Here is a 12,898-nt window from a genome sequence, read left to right as displayed (position 1 = left end):
ACAGAGCTCCTGGTGGCGAGAGAGGGGGCGAGACACATTGGGAGGGATCCTGGTGGACAAGAGAGCGCAAGGGCGAGAGATATTGAGCTCCTGGTGGGACAGAGAGGATAAGAGGCATTAAGCTCCGGGTGAGAGAAAGAGAGAGAGAGAGAGAGAGAGAGAGAGGGAGAGAGGGCCGGAGGGGGGCGAGAGACAGCCAGGGACTACAGAAGGGAGAGGGAGACCTCTAGTGGCGGTCACATGTGAAGCACTATTCGCTCCTCTGCTAAAATAAAGGCCAGGTTTGACCCCTCACCCCCAGGACGTGTTCGTCGTCCAGGTCTTTGAACACGGTCCCCTCCACCTGGTCGGGCTTCAGCGCCTGCCAGTTGAACAGCGGCATGCGGTACTTGGTCTGGATGGCCTTCTTGTTGCGGTGGACTGGAGCACAGAGAGAGAACGACACACAGCCTCGGTTTAATCACACAACCACGGTCATCGCTTCATCGGTTCATCGGTTCATCGGTTCATCGGTTCACGGGGGCCGTCCACTTTTCTCCGTACACACATTATCATCAGGAGGAGGTAGGTTTAAAGGGGGGGGGGGGGGGCGTTTGTCTCCAGGATGCCAACAGGTTGACATGTGGCGATTGGGAATCGAACCCAGGACACTTGCTTGGCTCTAAGTCACAACCCCCCTAACAACTGTTGTTGTGATGTTGATGTCATTACCAGGTATTTCAAAAATGGTGTGCGATCACACGTGGGAGTGTCCACGCAGATGTTTGATGCGAATGTAAGCCAAACAGATGTTACAGTCCTTGGTAAGCTGGTAGGCTGAGCAATGTGTCACACACCTGGGTGGACTTAAGTGCACACAAGTAGGGCCCCTTTAACAATAAACACGTGACTCGCTGGCCACACCCCTCTTCTCACCTGGGAATTTATCTTCTCCACCTGTCCGTGGGGGGGCAGGCCCCAGGGGTGGGGGAGGAGGTGGAGCTAGTGGGGCCGGAGGGGGAGGCGGAGGGAGAGGGGGAGGAGGAGGTGGGGGTGGGGGTGGGGGTGGGGCTGCAGCAGGAGGGGGTGGTGGTGGAGAAGGAGGAGGAGCTTGTTCAACACTGGCCAATGAGGGAGCTTCTTCAGCAGTGGTTAAGAAAGAAGCCTCTGGAGTTTCTGGAGGCGGAGTTTGTGGTTCAGTAGGGAGGGCCTGAAGGACATCCGTGACATTGTGTTGAACTGTCAGGAGACGGACAAAAAAACATTCAGAGGAAGTGTGAAACATACTGTATATGATACTGTTTACAGATGAACAAATGCACCGTCTCATAAATGATCAAACGTTTATTTCCAGCACTAGAATCATCAATTAAAATCATTCAACATGATATTATGTTACTGTTATGTGTTCCGGACAACATAATGTATAACGCTTGCCCTGAAGACGTTAAAACGTTGTGGAACTAACTCTGCAACCCAAAGCAGAGTCTACTCGGTCTAACTCTGTACTGGCGTCTGCACGTCAAGCCTAAACAACACAAGTGCTTTTCTTGATAGACAAAACACATTCACTAGTGTTTAAGCAGCATTAGAAACTACTTCAAGGCTGGAGGAAGGTGTGATGTGGATTTAGATTTAGTGCAAAATGTCACGTTTGGTACCAAGTCTCAGTGTGAAGTACGGCAGCCAGAGATGAGGTCTGACCTGTGGGAGACACCAGGGGGTCTCCAGGGACCACCTGGAGGTCAACCTGTCCAGACGGCGTCCGCTCCAGTCGGACCAGACCCCGCTCAACCAAAACCTGGACTTGGGACTCCAGCTGCTCGAGGGTCTGGACCTTGGTCTCGAGCTCTTTCAGGGCCTCGGAGGAGTGCTGGAGATCGCGCTCTTTCTCTCGCTCTTTCTCTCTCTCGCGCTCTCTGGCTACCTCTCTCTCTCGCTCGCTCTCTCGCTCTATCTCTCTCTCTCTCTCTTTCTGCTGCAGCTCCTCCACTTTGGAGCTGGACTCTCGGAGACTCTCCTGGAAGAACAACAGAGTGACCTCTGCATGACCTCTGTCTTGGATACAGTTATGTAACGTTATGTTATGCAAAGGAACTTTGTATAAATGCAGTGAAATGTAAAGAAAATGAATGTAGAAGTAACTTGACTTGTGCAGCATAATAATGTAGTGAGAAGTACATTAAGTTATCTTCACCGTTGGAACATCTCAGATGACAGTAACTGAATATGACATAGACATAACTGCAGCTACAACTCCAGCCACTAGAAGCTGCCAATGGAAAATCAAACATATTGCAGGCCTAATGTAATTTCATGCAAATTGATGTAGCCTAATGTAATAATTTAGCTTCATGTAATGGATAATAATGGAACCTAATGTGAAGTAGTGTGTTACGTGGGGTTTATTTCACAATAATGACCTTGTTGTACATTAGGCCAATGATTGCACAGCAGCTTCCTAGGTGAATCACTAATATGACACAATGTTTAAAAAAAGAAAAACTATTTTATTGCTAAGAAAAAAAGTTTATTGTTTCAGCTAAAAAAATAATTGTCTGTTCGTTTCTAAGGTTTTGCACTGCTTCAGAAATAACAGACTGAATGACAGACCGCGGTATCAGAATTGAGTATTCTACAAAGCCGGTAATAAAAAAAGGTATTGTATGGTGAGGAAGAGGAGGTACCTTGATAAGCTCTGTGTCTTTAGTGGTTTGCATCAGCGTCTTCTCCAGCTCCAACACCTTCTCCTCAGACTCCCGCTGCACCTCCTCTAGCCTGGAGCTCAGCTGACACACACATTTACATGCACACACACACACACACACACACGCACACAGACACAAATAAATACACACTTTGCATGTTGAGTTTTGCATGTTTATTTTTACGAATTAGTTTGCATGTGTGTGCTTATTGTATCTTGTGTTTGAGTGTTACCTGAACATTATGTCTGTGTGTGTACCTGTGTGTTATATTCCTGTATTGTCTCTAGGTGTGTGTGGTTTATGTGTGTGTGTGTGTGTGTGTGTGTACCTGTGTGTTATATTCCTGTATTGTCTCTAGGTGTATGTGTGTGTGTGTGTGTGTGTGTGTGTACCTGTGCGTTGTGCTGCGTGTGTGTGTGTGTGTGTGTGTGTGTACCTGTGCGTTGTGCTGCGTGTGTGTGTGTGTGTGTGTGTGTGTACCTGTGCGTTGTGCTGCTGAACTCTCTCCAGGTGTTCCACCAGGTCGTTCTTGGCCTCTGCGTCCTCCAGCAGCGCCGCCACGTCAAACAGGTTGTCCAGGTAGGCCTGGATCTGCACCTGTAGCCGCTCGCTCTCTGTGTCACTAAGGCGCTACACACACACACACGCACACACGCACACACACACACACACACACACACACACACACACACACACACGCACACGCACACACGCACACACAGAGTAATGATGCTATGAATGATGCTACGGCTGATTATTACACAGCCCATAGCCACAGTCAGGTTAATAGTCAGGTAATCAATGTTGCCTAGCAACCAGCCACATCTTAAAAAAGGTTTGGCATCGACTGGAAAACGAATGATGGCTCATTTCTTATTAATAATAGCAATAACAGAACAATAAATTTGATTTATAAAGCACCTTTCAAGGGACGCGAGGAGGCCTTTACGCAGGAGACGAAACAATATATCCAAACAGGGACAGAAAATATATTTATATAGCAGCTCTGCCAGGGCTTTGTGCGTTGGGGGGGGGAGAAGAACCCTGGCAGCTGAGTTCTTCACATACTGGAGTCTGTCCAGGGCTTCACCGTGACCTGACGGCCTCTCAGGTCTCTGGAGTCCCGATGGGAGGGGGATGGAGGCACAGATGACGGCTCAGCCACAGATAGTGAGAGAGGGGACGGCCCGGGATCTTCAGATGTTATTCAGGCGGTAGAAGGCAGATTCAGTGATGGACTCGATGAGGATTTAGAGGGCGGAGTCGAGAATGACACCTCGGGCTGCGGTTCTCGTGGGGGCAAGCTCTGTTTTTATTGCTGTTTGTCTTAATTTAGATGAAGGCCATATTTCGATTTTGTACAGGCAGCTGACTGGGGGACTATTCATCATGCAGTGTTTCACTGCACCAACACTGATGGGGGTAGCCTACTTCCGGCTCAGGACTCCATAAACACATCGTTATGACCGTGTCTAAGTCATCAATACAGGATTCCCCTTTTTCAGTCTTTAAACATAACCTAACTATCAGAACTGAAACAGACGAGGCTGTAGGTCTGCATATGTTTGTAGTTTGTAACTGATTATAAACGGTAGATGTGTCCACTCCGGGGACACCCCATTGGGGGTTAAGGGTTAATGGTGTCCTACCTCCAGGTAGGCGTCCAGGCCGTGGTGTGTGAACTCGAACTGCAGGTGGACCCTGAAGTTCATGTCCTCCACCGAGTGAACCACGATGTTGATGAACTGCATGCACGCCACCTGGTGGACAAACAGCGTAACTACCACACCCTGCTGCTGAACCATGTGTGTGTGTGTGTGTGTGTGTGTGTGTGTGTGAGTGTGTTTGTGTGTGTACCATGTAGTCGATTTTGTTCTCCTCATTACAGAAATTCTCCATGAGCTTCTCGAAGCGCAGCTTCTCTCCACACACCTGGAAGAGAAACACACACACGCACGCACGCACGCACGCACGCACACACGCACACACGCACACACACACACACACACACACACACACACACACACACACACACACACACACACACACACATCACAAACATCATTATTCAACACATTGAGCTTATCAGAGGGTGATGTCAACATGAATAAAAGTGAGTGTGTGTGTGTGTGTGTGTGTGTGTGCACCATACGTGTTACACACAAGGGGGCAGTGTGTCTACATCAAATAATGCTAGAAAATTGAAAGAGATCTTCAGATCTCTCTCCCTCTCCCTCTTTCTCTCTCTCTCCCTATTGCTCTCTCTTTCTCCCTCTACCTCTTTCTTTCTCTCTCTCTCATTTCCATAATTTTGTCTATGTCTTAGCTTCTGATGTAAATCAGTAATGAAAAGGTCCCTCTGTGCTGTATGTAGACGAGTTACAGTTTTGTAGCCCTATAGTTTATGTGGAGGCAGATACGAAAGCTTGATACTGCAGTATCACGTTACTGTATTGTAGTGTGTGTATGTAGTGGATGATAAGATGATAAGATGTAGTTTAGCAGAAAGTACAAAACAGTTATAAGAAGTAAATAGAGATTCAAATTTATGACAAAAATATGCAGAAAATATGTACAAACACACAGTAAAAGTGCTGTGCGTGTCTGTTTGTGTGTGTGTGTGTGTGTGTGTCTGTCTGTGTTTGTAGTAGTGCTACAGTATATAGTTCATGTTGTACAATAGGTGCAGTGTGTATTGATTGTAGTGGTGTAGTGAGTATTTTCTGTACGTATTCTCCATTATGTAGTCATGCTCTTTATAGTATATACATGTAGTGTAAAGTGTATTGTATTGTATGTATTGCATTCTGTCTGTCTGTATCTACTCATCAGCCGCTCCAGCGGTAAGAACAATTCTTCTTTGTACCTCAGGTATGTCATGTTTGCATTAAAATACATGTGTGTATGTGTGTGTGTGTGTGTGTGTGTGTGTGTGTGTGTGCATTTTACAGTGTGTGCTTGTGCATTTGTATGTGCTTTGATGGATGCCTGCAAAGGTGTTGAGCGGTGAGACACAGAGAGAGAAAGAGAGAGAGGGAGAGAGACTGACAGAGAGAGAGAGAGAGAGAGAGAGAGAGAGAGAGAGAGAGAGAGAGAGAGAGAGAGATAGAGAGAGAGAGAGACACACACACACACACACACAGCACACACACATATGCAGTATTATACAGAGAGAGGGAGAGCCTACAGTTTAATGACATAACAGAGAGAGAGAGAGAGAGAGAGAGAGAGAGAGAGAGAGAGCGAGAGAGAGAGAGAGAGAGAGAGAGGGCACATAATATAAAGACATAACACAAAGGGGGGCATAAAAAGAGAGAGTGTAGATTAATAGACCAGGCGTTTAATAATGCAGGTCTCCAGCCGGTTGTCTGTTTAGGCCCAGACATACGAGACTTGCTACACCTCTCTCTCTCTCATGCTGTCTCTACCTCAATCTACCAATCTACGCTCGCTCTCAAGCGCCCTCTCTCTACCTAGCTCTCTAACCTCTCTCTACTACTCTTACTCGCTCTACCTGATTATCTCTCTCTCTTTGTATTCATCTCTCTCTCTCTTCCTCTCCCTCGCTCCCCCTCTCGCTCTCTTTGTATTGTATGTAATGCATTGTGCCGTAAGCTCACTCTCTCTCTCTCTCTCTCTCTCTCTCTTTCTCTAACCCAGATACATTGTAGACAGAGGGAGAGACCGAGACACACCCTGTCCAACTACAGACTGGGGGGACCGGCGTTGGGCCGTCCAGGGTAGGGTACCTGGAGCTGGACCCCATGGGGGAGCACCCATGGGGGGAGCACCCATGGGTGAACCAGTCCAACGAGGACCACGTCCCACATCTGCCCCGGGGGGGGGGGTACCCCACTACCCCAGACTGATAATAGGAAGGAGGACAAATAATATGAATAATGGGAAAACTATAGGAAACACTTTATATTAACGTCATAACGTCATAAATCATTGATAAGCCTGTAGTTAAGGATTAGTTCATTAATAAAACATTAATATACGTTTATAGATGATTGATACGCGCTCAGCTTACCAGCCTACCCAGTGGACTGTACCAACTGGTAGGCTGATCCATCCGTCAGACATCTGGGTGGACTTTCCTGCTTGTGAGGTCACTAGAGGTTTGATTTTGACGTGGCTTGTGATGGCTAGCCTGCATCACACCATGTGGTGCCTTTAACGTAAACACTTATTTATCATCTACAAGTGTATATTAATGTATATAATATAAGATAATATACATTTGATTGATTTGATCATTAATTATTCATTGTTGTCATTATTAGACAACAATGTTATTATAACGCATGCTTTGGCAACATGAAAATGTCTTCTTCTATCATGCTTTAGACTCTGACTCTCTGATATTATCCACCAATCAGAGAGATCTATGAGGTGCTGAGCTTCAGGTAAACCTTCATATTTTATTCAAAACTCTGCCCCCCCCCCCCCCCCCCCCCACCGCCCCGGTGTTTACTGTAACCTGACCTCCCATTGTTTTATGACGATGATGAGCATCCACTACTTTGGTAGCTAGTTACCCTGTCACCAGGCCAGACAGAGCAGGCTGTCTGTGTGTATATGCGTGTCTGCATGCGTGCGTGTCTGCATGCTTGCGTGTGTGTGCGTCATTTTTTTTCGTGGACTCTCTGGACCAGAACCGACGATGCGTCAGTCTGGACTGGCTCGTTTTTTATGGATCGAAAAACAAAACAAACTCCCCTCATTAAAATACCAAACCCCTACCAAAAGGACGGCGGCCATTGCTGGCGCTGAACAATTGAAGGTGCGCTACAGGGGGGGGAGGGGGGGGGTTAATAATAGCTATCGCTGTCTGCTGCATTCCCGCCTGTCTGTCTGTCTGCTGATGACAACTGTGTCTTCACGGCGGAACACAAGAGGTCAAAGGTGACCCAACAAGTGTTTTCCTCCCCGCTCTATTCTGGCAACCGGACAACTGGCCCGAGAACAGCTGGCTGTCAGACCCCCGATCCACTTCCCCCCGATCCCGCCCGAGAACCGACCGGGCTACCCCCCGACCTCCTGACGGTGAGCCACTGCTCACCCCCTTCCAAAGAGGAATGTCTGGGAAGTCGTCTGGGAGAAAACCATAACAGATACACACACACACACGCACAAATAGTACTCCAAGTTCCTGTCATATGATCGAAAGTGTGTGCGTGTCTGTGTGTGTGTGTGTGTGTGTGCGTGCGTGCGTGCGTGCGTGCGTGCATGCGTGCGTGCGTGCGTGCGTGTGTGTGTGTGTGTTTGTGGTGTGTGTGTGTGCGTTTGGAATCTGTCTGACCTCTTTGAAGTTGTCGAAGGCGGCCAGGATGATGTCATGCCCGCCCCTCACCAGACACACGGCCGCCAGCAGCTCCAACACCAGCGCCTTGGTCCTAAAAACACACAGGTGAGACCCCTCATACACACACACAAACAGCTTTACTACGCACCAGGTACACACCTGTACTCACAGTACGACAGCTTTCATACACACTAGATACACACCTGTTACAAACCTGTCGCCGAAGTATAACAGCTGTTACATACACACCCTTCCTTACAGTATAAATGCGTGTGTACACAACAACATTTTATACTGAAACACATACTGATAGTGTGGGGCAGGTACACATACACACACACACACACACACACACACACACACACACACACACACACACACGCACGGTAACACTTGTTTACCTTGGGTTTGTGTCGTTCAAGCCAAGTGTGATCTCGTTGACGCAGGATGGGTGACTCATCACCTGGTTGAAGCCGGACTAACGACACACACACACACACACACACACACACACACACACACACACAAGAGAGGTGAGGCTGAAGATGCGTCATCACTCCACCATCAGCAGGTGATCATATATAGGTGTACAGTATCAGAGTGACAGGTGTATAGAGAGACAGGTATACAGAGAGTCATGTGTACAGGGAGGCCGGTATATATATAGAGAGAGATGTGAAGAGAGAGGTGTAGAGGGTGTAGAGAGCAAGAGGTGTACAGACAGGTATAAAGAGAGACAGGTGATCACAGAGTCAGGTGTACAGATAGACAGGTGTGTAGAGAAACAGGATACAGTGAGACAGGTGATCACAGAGTCAGGTGTGCAGAGAGACAGGTGATCAGATAGACAGGTGTGTAGAGAAACAGGATACAGTGAGACAGGTGTGCAGAGACAGGTGATCAGAGACAGGTGATCAGAGAGACAGGTGAACTGAGAGACAGGTGAACAGAGAGACAGGTGAACTGAGAGACAGGTGAACAGAGAGACAGGTGAACTGAGAGACAGGTGAGAAGTGGGCGGGGCTCCACCTGGTAGTTCATGATGGCACGTAAGCACATGATGCAAAGGTGGACGTCCTCTTTCTGGCCACGCGACGTCCGCAGAACTTTCCTACGTTGATGAAGACAGTTAGACCTGTCTGTGTGTCTTTCAGTCTCCATAACTGGAGACATAACATAATCTGTCCCTCCCGGATCGCCTGTCTCTCTGTCTACAATCATAGACGTTATTATAGTAACAATCATAATCATAATACCATAGACAACAGACAACAGACAACAGAGTTGTAGTAATGTAAAATACAAAATATATGTAAATATATATTTAAATATACAAAACTTTGTTTTCCTTGTCTTACATAACAAAGGCTGTGGCAGTTTCAAACACGACATCACAAATGTACAAGCCCTATAACACATTATTTGTGCTGTTGTCCTGTTTTGATTATAGGTAGTTAGTTAGGTGGTGGACTTCCTTTCCAATCCCATATCATCATCGTCATCTATCAACAATAACCCACTAACCTAGCATGTGTCATACTAGTGTTCAAAGTGTTCCATGACTAACTTCGCCCCACTAACTACGTGATGTAGTATGTCAGTGGAGTAAAGGAGTACTCGGGTGGAGTACGGTAGTAGAGGGACCAGGGGTAGACTACACCTGCTTGCGCTCCTAACAGAAGGAGATATAGTTACACGGCATGAATGACAGAAGACAAAATTGAGCCTCCCTGTTGTGGAATGATCCCTTTGGAACGCGTCCATGTGTTCGTATTACTCTCACGGTCGCGTGTGCGGGGGGTAACTCAGTCAAACTTTAGTGCCCGGAAAACTGGAACGCCGCCGCAGACTGAAGTGACCGCTTCTGCCCATGCAGTGGTTTTGAAATGGTAACCAGGGACCTGGTTTTCAAGTGACATGGTACACATGACCCTGTTTTCCGGTTACATGGTAACCAGGGACCAGTTTTCGAGTGACATGGTAACTAAGGATCTGTTTCCCAGTGACACGGTAACTAGGGACCTGGTTTTCCGGTGACATGGTTACCAGGGACCTGGTTTTAAGTGACATGGGAACCAGGGACCTGGTTTTCAAGACAAATTATTTCCTGGGACCCGCTTGTCCAGGCTAATGGTTTCCAGTGACCCAGTTTTCAGGTGACCCAGTTTTCCGGTGACCCTATTGACCAGTGACCTACCTGTTTGTGAAGATCTTGCTGCCCTTTGAGGGCCCGTGGCTGGGGGAGTTACTGCTGGTGCGGTGGAGGTCTTCCAGAGACTTGTCCAGTTTTCCTTTCTCTGACCCCAGCCAGGAGCTGCCATCTGAACTATCCACGTCACTCCTGTGCAGGTACACTGGTGTTAGCCAACGTCTTGCTCACTGCCCCGACAACTGCACCATACCCAACCGTAGACTGTTGGCTGAAGTTGGCCGATGTCAATTCAGACATTGGTTCGCATGTTGGTGTTGGTGTTTGTTGGGTGAGCGTGCAAGCACCTGCAACCTAATCCAGGGTAAATAAAACCCAAGCCCCAGACAATGTGGCATTCCTGGCAGGATTCCTGTGGTGGTAAATTCCTTTTCATATAGCAGCTTCAGTTATCTAGACCTCGCAAACTTCACTTGATTCTATTATTATTCTATCATCTATCAACATGAGGTCATAAGGCTCAGAATGGACTCCTCTCGGGACTGTGAGGTTTAGGATTAAAGCTTCCATATAATTGTGTGTATTAGTTATTATTCTTTAAGTATCTGTTACTTTGCCATCAAGGTAAAGAGAGAGAGAGAAACTGAAAGCAAATGCAGGCAAGAATGTGCATCTGCCAGGAATACAGAGAGGAGGGAGGGAGGGAGGAAGGGAGGTGAGGGGGAGGGAGGGAGGGAGGGAGGGAGGTGAGGGGGGGAGGGAGGGAGGTACTTTGCCTCATACCTTGATGGCAAAGATTCTGAATAAAGAATCTTTGCCATCAAGGTACGCGGCTGGAACTGGTAGGGTTAGGGGATGAGGGGTTAGGGGTTGAATTCCACAGTGAGTGAGAAGGATCATTTAGGTACGTACAATAAACTCACCGTGATGTCAAGATAGTGGTGTAATATTGTGCGGAAACAAAGGCTTAGATGGAAGTTAACACGGACATGAACGGGTGGGCCGAAGCGCTGCGTGGGGCTTTTGATCGATGGGTTGTGTGCGGGGGAACTCAGCAGAACACATCAACATTTCCCACATAGCCCTCCGGTACACTGACTGCTACAGCCTCATGCAAACCAACAACTTTAAACACATCAGGGTCTATAGGGTCCGCCTGTCTGGTACGTACATGGCAGCGCTTTGGGCAAAGGACAGGTAGTCGACCAGCACCTTGAGACCCTGGTTCTCCTCGTTCAGGAACTCTTGAGCCCAACTGGATAGGATGAAAGAAGGCAAGGGGGATACTCAAACTCAGGGTCAATTCACACTCAGCATCGTCACAGGCTGTGAAGACGGTGTGCTGTATTTCTGCATAAGTAATGGATAGTGTGGAGGATTGGGTGGGCTCCTGCACGACATGAATATGAATCCTCTGAAAGACTTTGGATTAAAAGGCCTACTTAACGACTCAGTAGTAAATATAAGTAACTACTAAAAGGCAGGAGGGTTGAAACTAGAAGATGTTTTTAAGAAGGAGGAGCTCACCCGATCTGGTTGGTCCGCAGAGAGATCTCCAGCTCTCGTAGAACCTGGGTGGATTCATGGACCTGCTTCCTAAACTACCAGGATCAGACGAGATGACTACAATTAGTTCACGTTTTAAAAAAAGTAGTTCATTGTTGATTTGCAGTATTTGTATCAATGGGTCATTATGAGTTTATTAATTATATTTAACCATTTTAAGAATTTAGAGAGTTGATACTGTTTGTTTTTTAAAATAAACCAAAGTTAGTCTTTGGCATCTTCTGTTGTCATAATAACAGTTTTGACCAGTTGCTTCAGTGGTAACCAGTGGTTAGATGAGTAAATTCTGTCAGCTGTCTAACTATAGACGCTGATGCAAGACTGGAGTTTCGTTCTCAGGAATGAAGCCAAACCTGCCAGGTTGGATTCATGTTCAGGTGGTAGAATAAGGGTGACTTAACCGAGGCATTTGAATAGTGGTAAGGTTAGCGTGGAAATTGGTTAGTTGTTCAATCTTTCTACATAATCAAACAACCCATTTATGTTCATGTTTGCACCAAATAACATGCAGATGCATTTTTTATATTCCTGTTAATTTTTTTCGGTGCAAAAATGTTTTGTGTTGGAAACAGGGTTCTTCGGGGCGAGAGTAGCTCAGGGGGTAGAGCGGGTTCGCTGGTAACCTGAATGTTGCTAGTTCGATCTCCGGCTCCTCCTAGCTGATTGTCAAGGTGTCCCTGAGCGAGACGCCCTCACCCTGACTGCTTCCTTAGAGCTGGCCGTCACCCTGCCCGGTTGACTCAGCCGTCGGTGTGTGAATGTGTGCATGAATGGTTGTAAGTCGCTTCGGGAAAAAGCAAATCCCCTAAATGTAAATGTATTTGCGCTGAAAGGACATCTTAGCAGTAGCACATTCATACAAAATAGTTTGAGAACCATTGTGGTGCCATAGCTACATGTCTGGTGGTATTAAGGATCTTCTGTCTTCTGGTATCCTTACCTTCCTGGCGACACCTCCTCCGTGGTCCACGCAGCTCTTCAGCTTCTCACAATATGCAGAGGGAGGACACTTCACCTTGAAGCGCTCCTGAAAAACAAGGGGCGAAGTTCGAAGTTGTTCAGTGTGGAACAAGCTGTCGCTAGAAGCTTTATGTTGGTTCAAGATATTAATCTAATATCTTCTCTGTTTTGAAAGCAGCAAGCGTGACTTTATTGGTCAAGAGTTAGGTCTGAGGAGGTCACTGGAAG

At 47.1% G+C, this 12,898-nt stretch overlaps 1 protein-coding gene across 1 annotated transcript in view; it reads right to left on the bottom strand.

Moving 5' to 3' along the window:
* LOC311366752 (formin-like protein 1) overlaps positions 1-12,898 on the bottom strand; it is a gene marked incomplete at both ends in the record, with an annotated part of 16,938 nt that overhangs the window by 810 nt on the left and 3,230 nt on the right. The window contains 14 exons of the mRNA XM_084485542.1: positions 3-9; positions 296-420; positions 1,684-1,999; positions 2,667-2,768; positions 3,168-3,317; positions 4,337-4,447; positions 4,545-4,619; positions 7,993-8,086; positions 8,397-8,473; positions 9,025-9,106; positions 10,193-10,336; positions 11,316-11,399; positions 11,672-11,745; positions 12,651-12,737. Of these exons, the coding sequence (XP_084341668.1) occupies positions 3-9; positions 296-420; positions 1,684-1,999; positions 2,667-2,768; positions 3,168-3,317; positions 4,337-4,447; positions 4,545-4,619; positions 7,993-8,086; positions 8,397-8,473; positions 9,025-9,106; positions 10,193-10,336; positions 11,316-11,399; positions 11,672-11,745; positions 12,651-12,737 (1,528 nt within the window). The remainder of the gene's footprint in view (positions 1-2; positions 10-295; positions 421-1,683; positions 2,000-2,666; positions 2,769-3,167; positions 3,318-4,336; positions 4,448-4,544; positions 4,620-7,992; positions 8,087-8,396; positions 8,474-9,024; positions 9,107-10,192; positions 10,337-11,315; positions 11,400-11,671; positions 11,746-12,650; positions 12,738-12,898) is intronic.

The sequence above is a fragment of the Micromesistius poutassou genome (genome assembly GCF_964030765.1).
Source record: "Micromesistius poutassou genome assembly, chromosome: 21".
In the NCBI taxonomy this organism is placed as follows: Eukaryota; Metazoa; Chordata; class Actinopteri; order Gadiformes; family Gadidae; genus Micromesistius; species Micromesistius poutassou.
The sequence above is the reverse complement of the archived record's forward strand: the minus strand, read 5'-3'. Positions and strand labels throughout refer to the sequence as shown.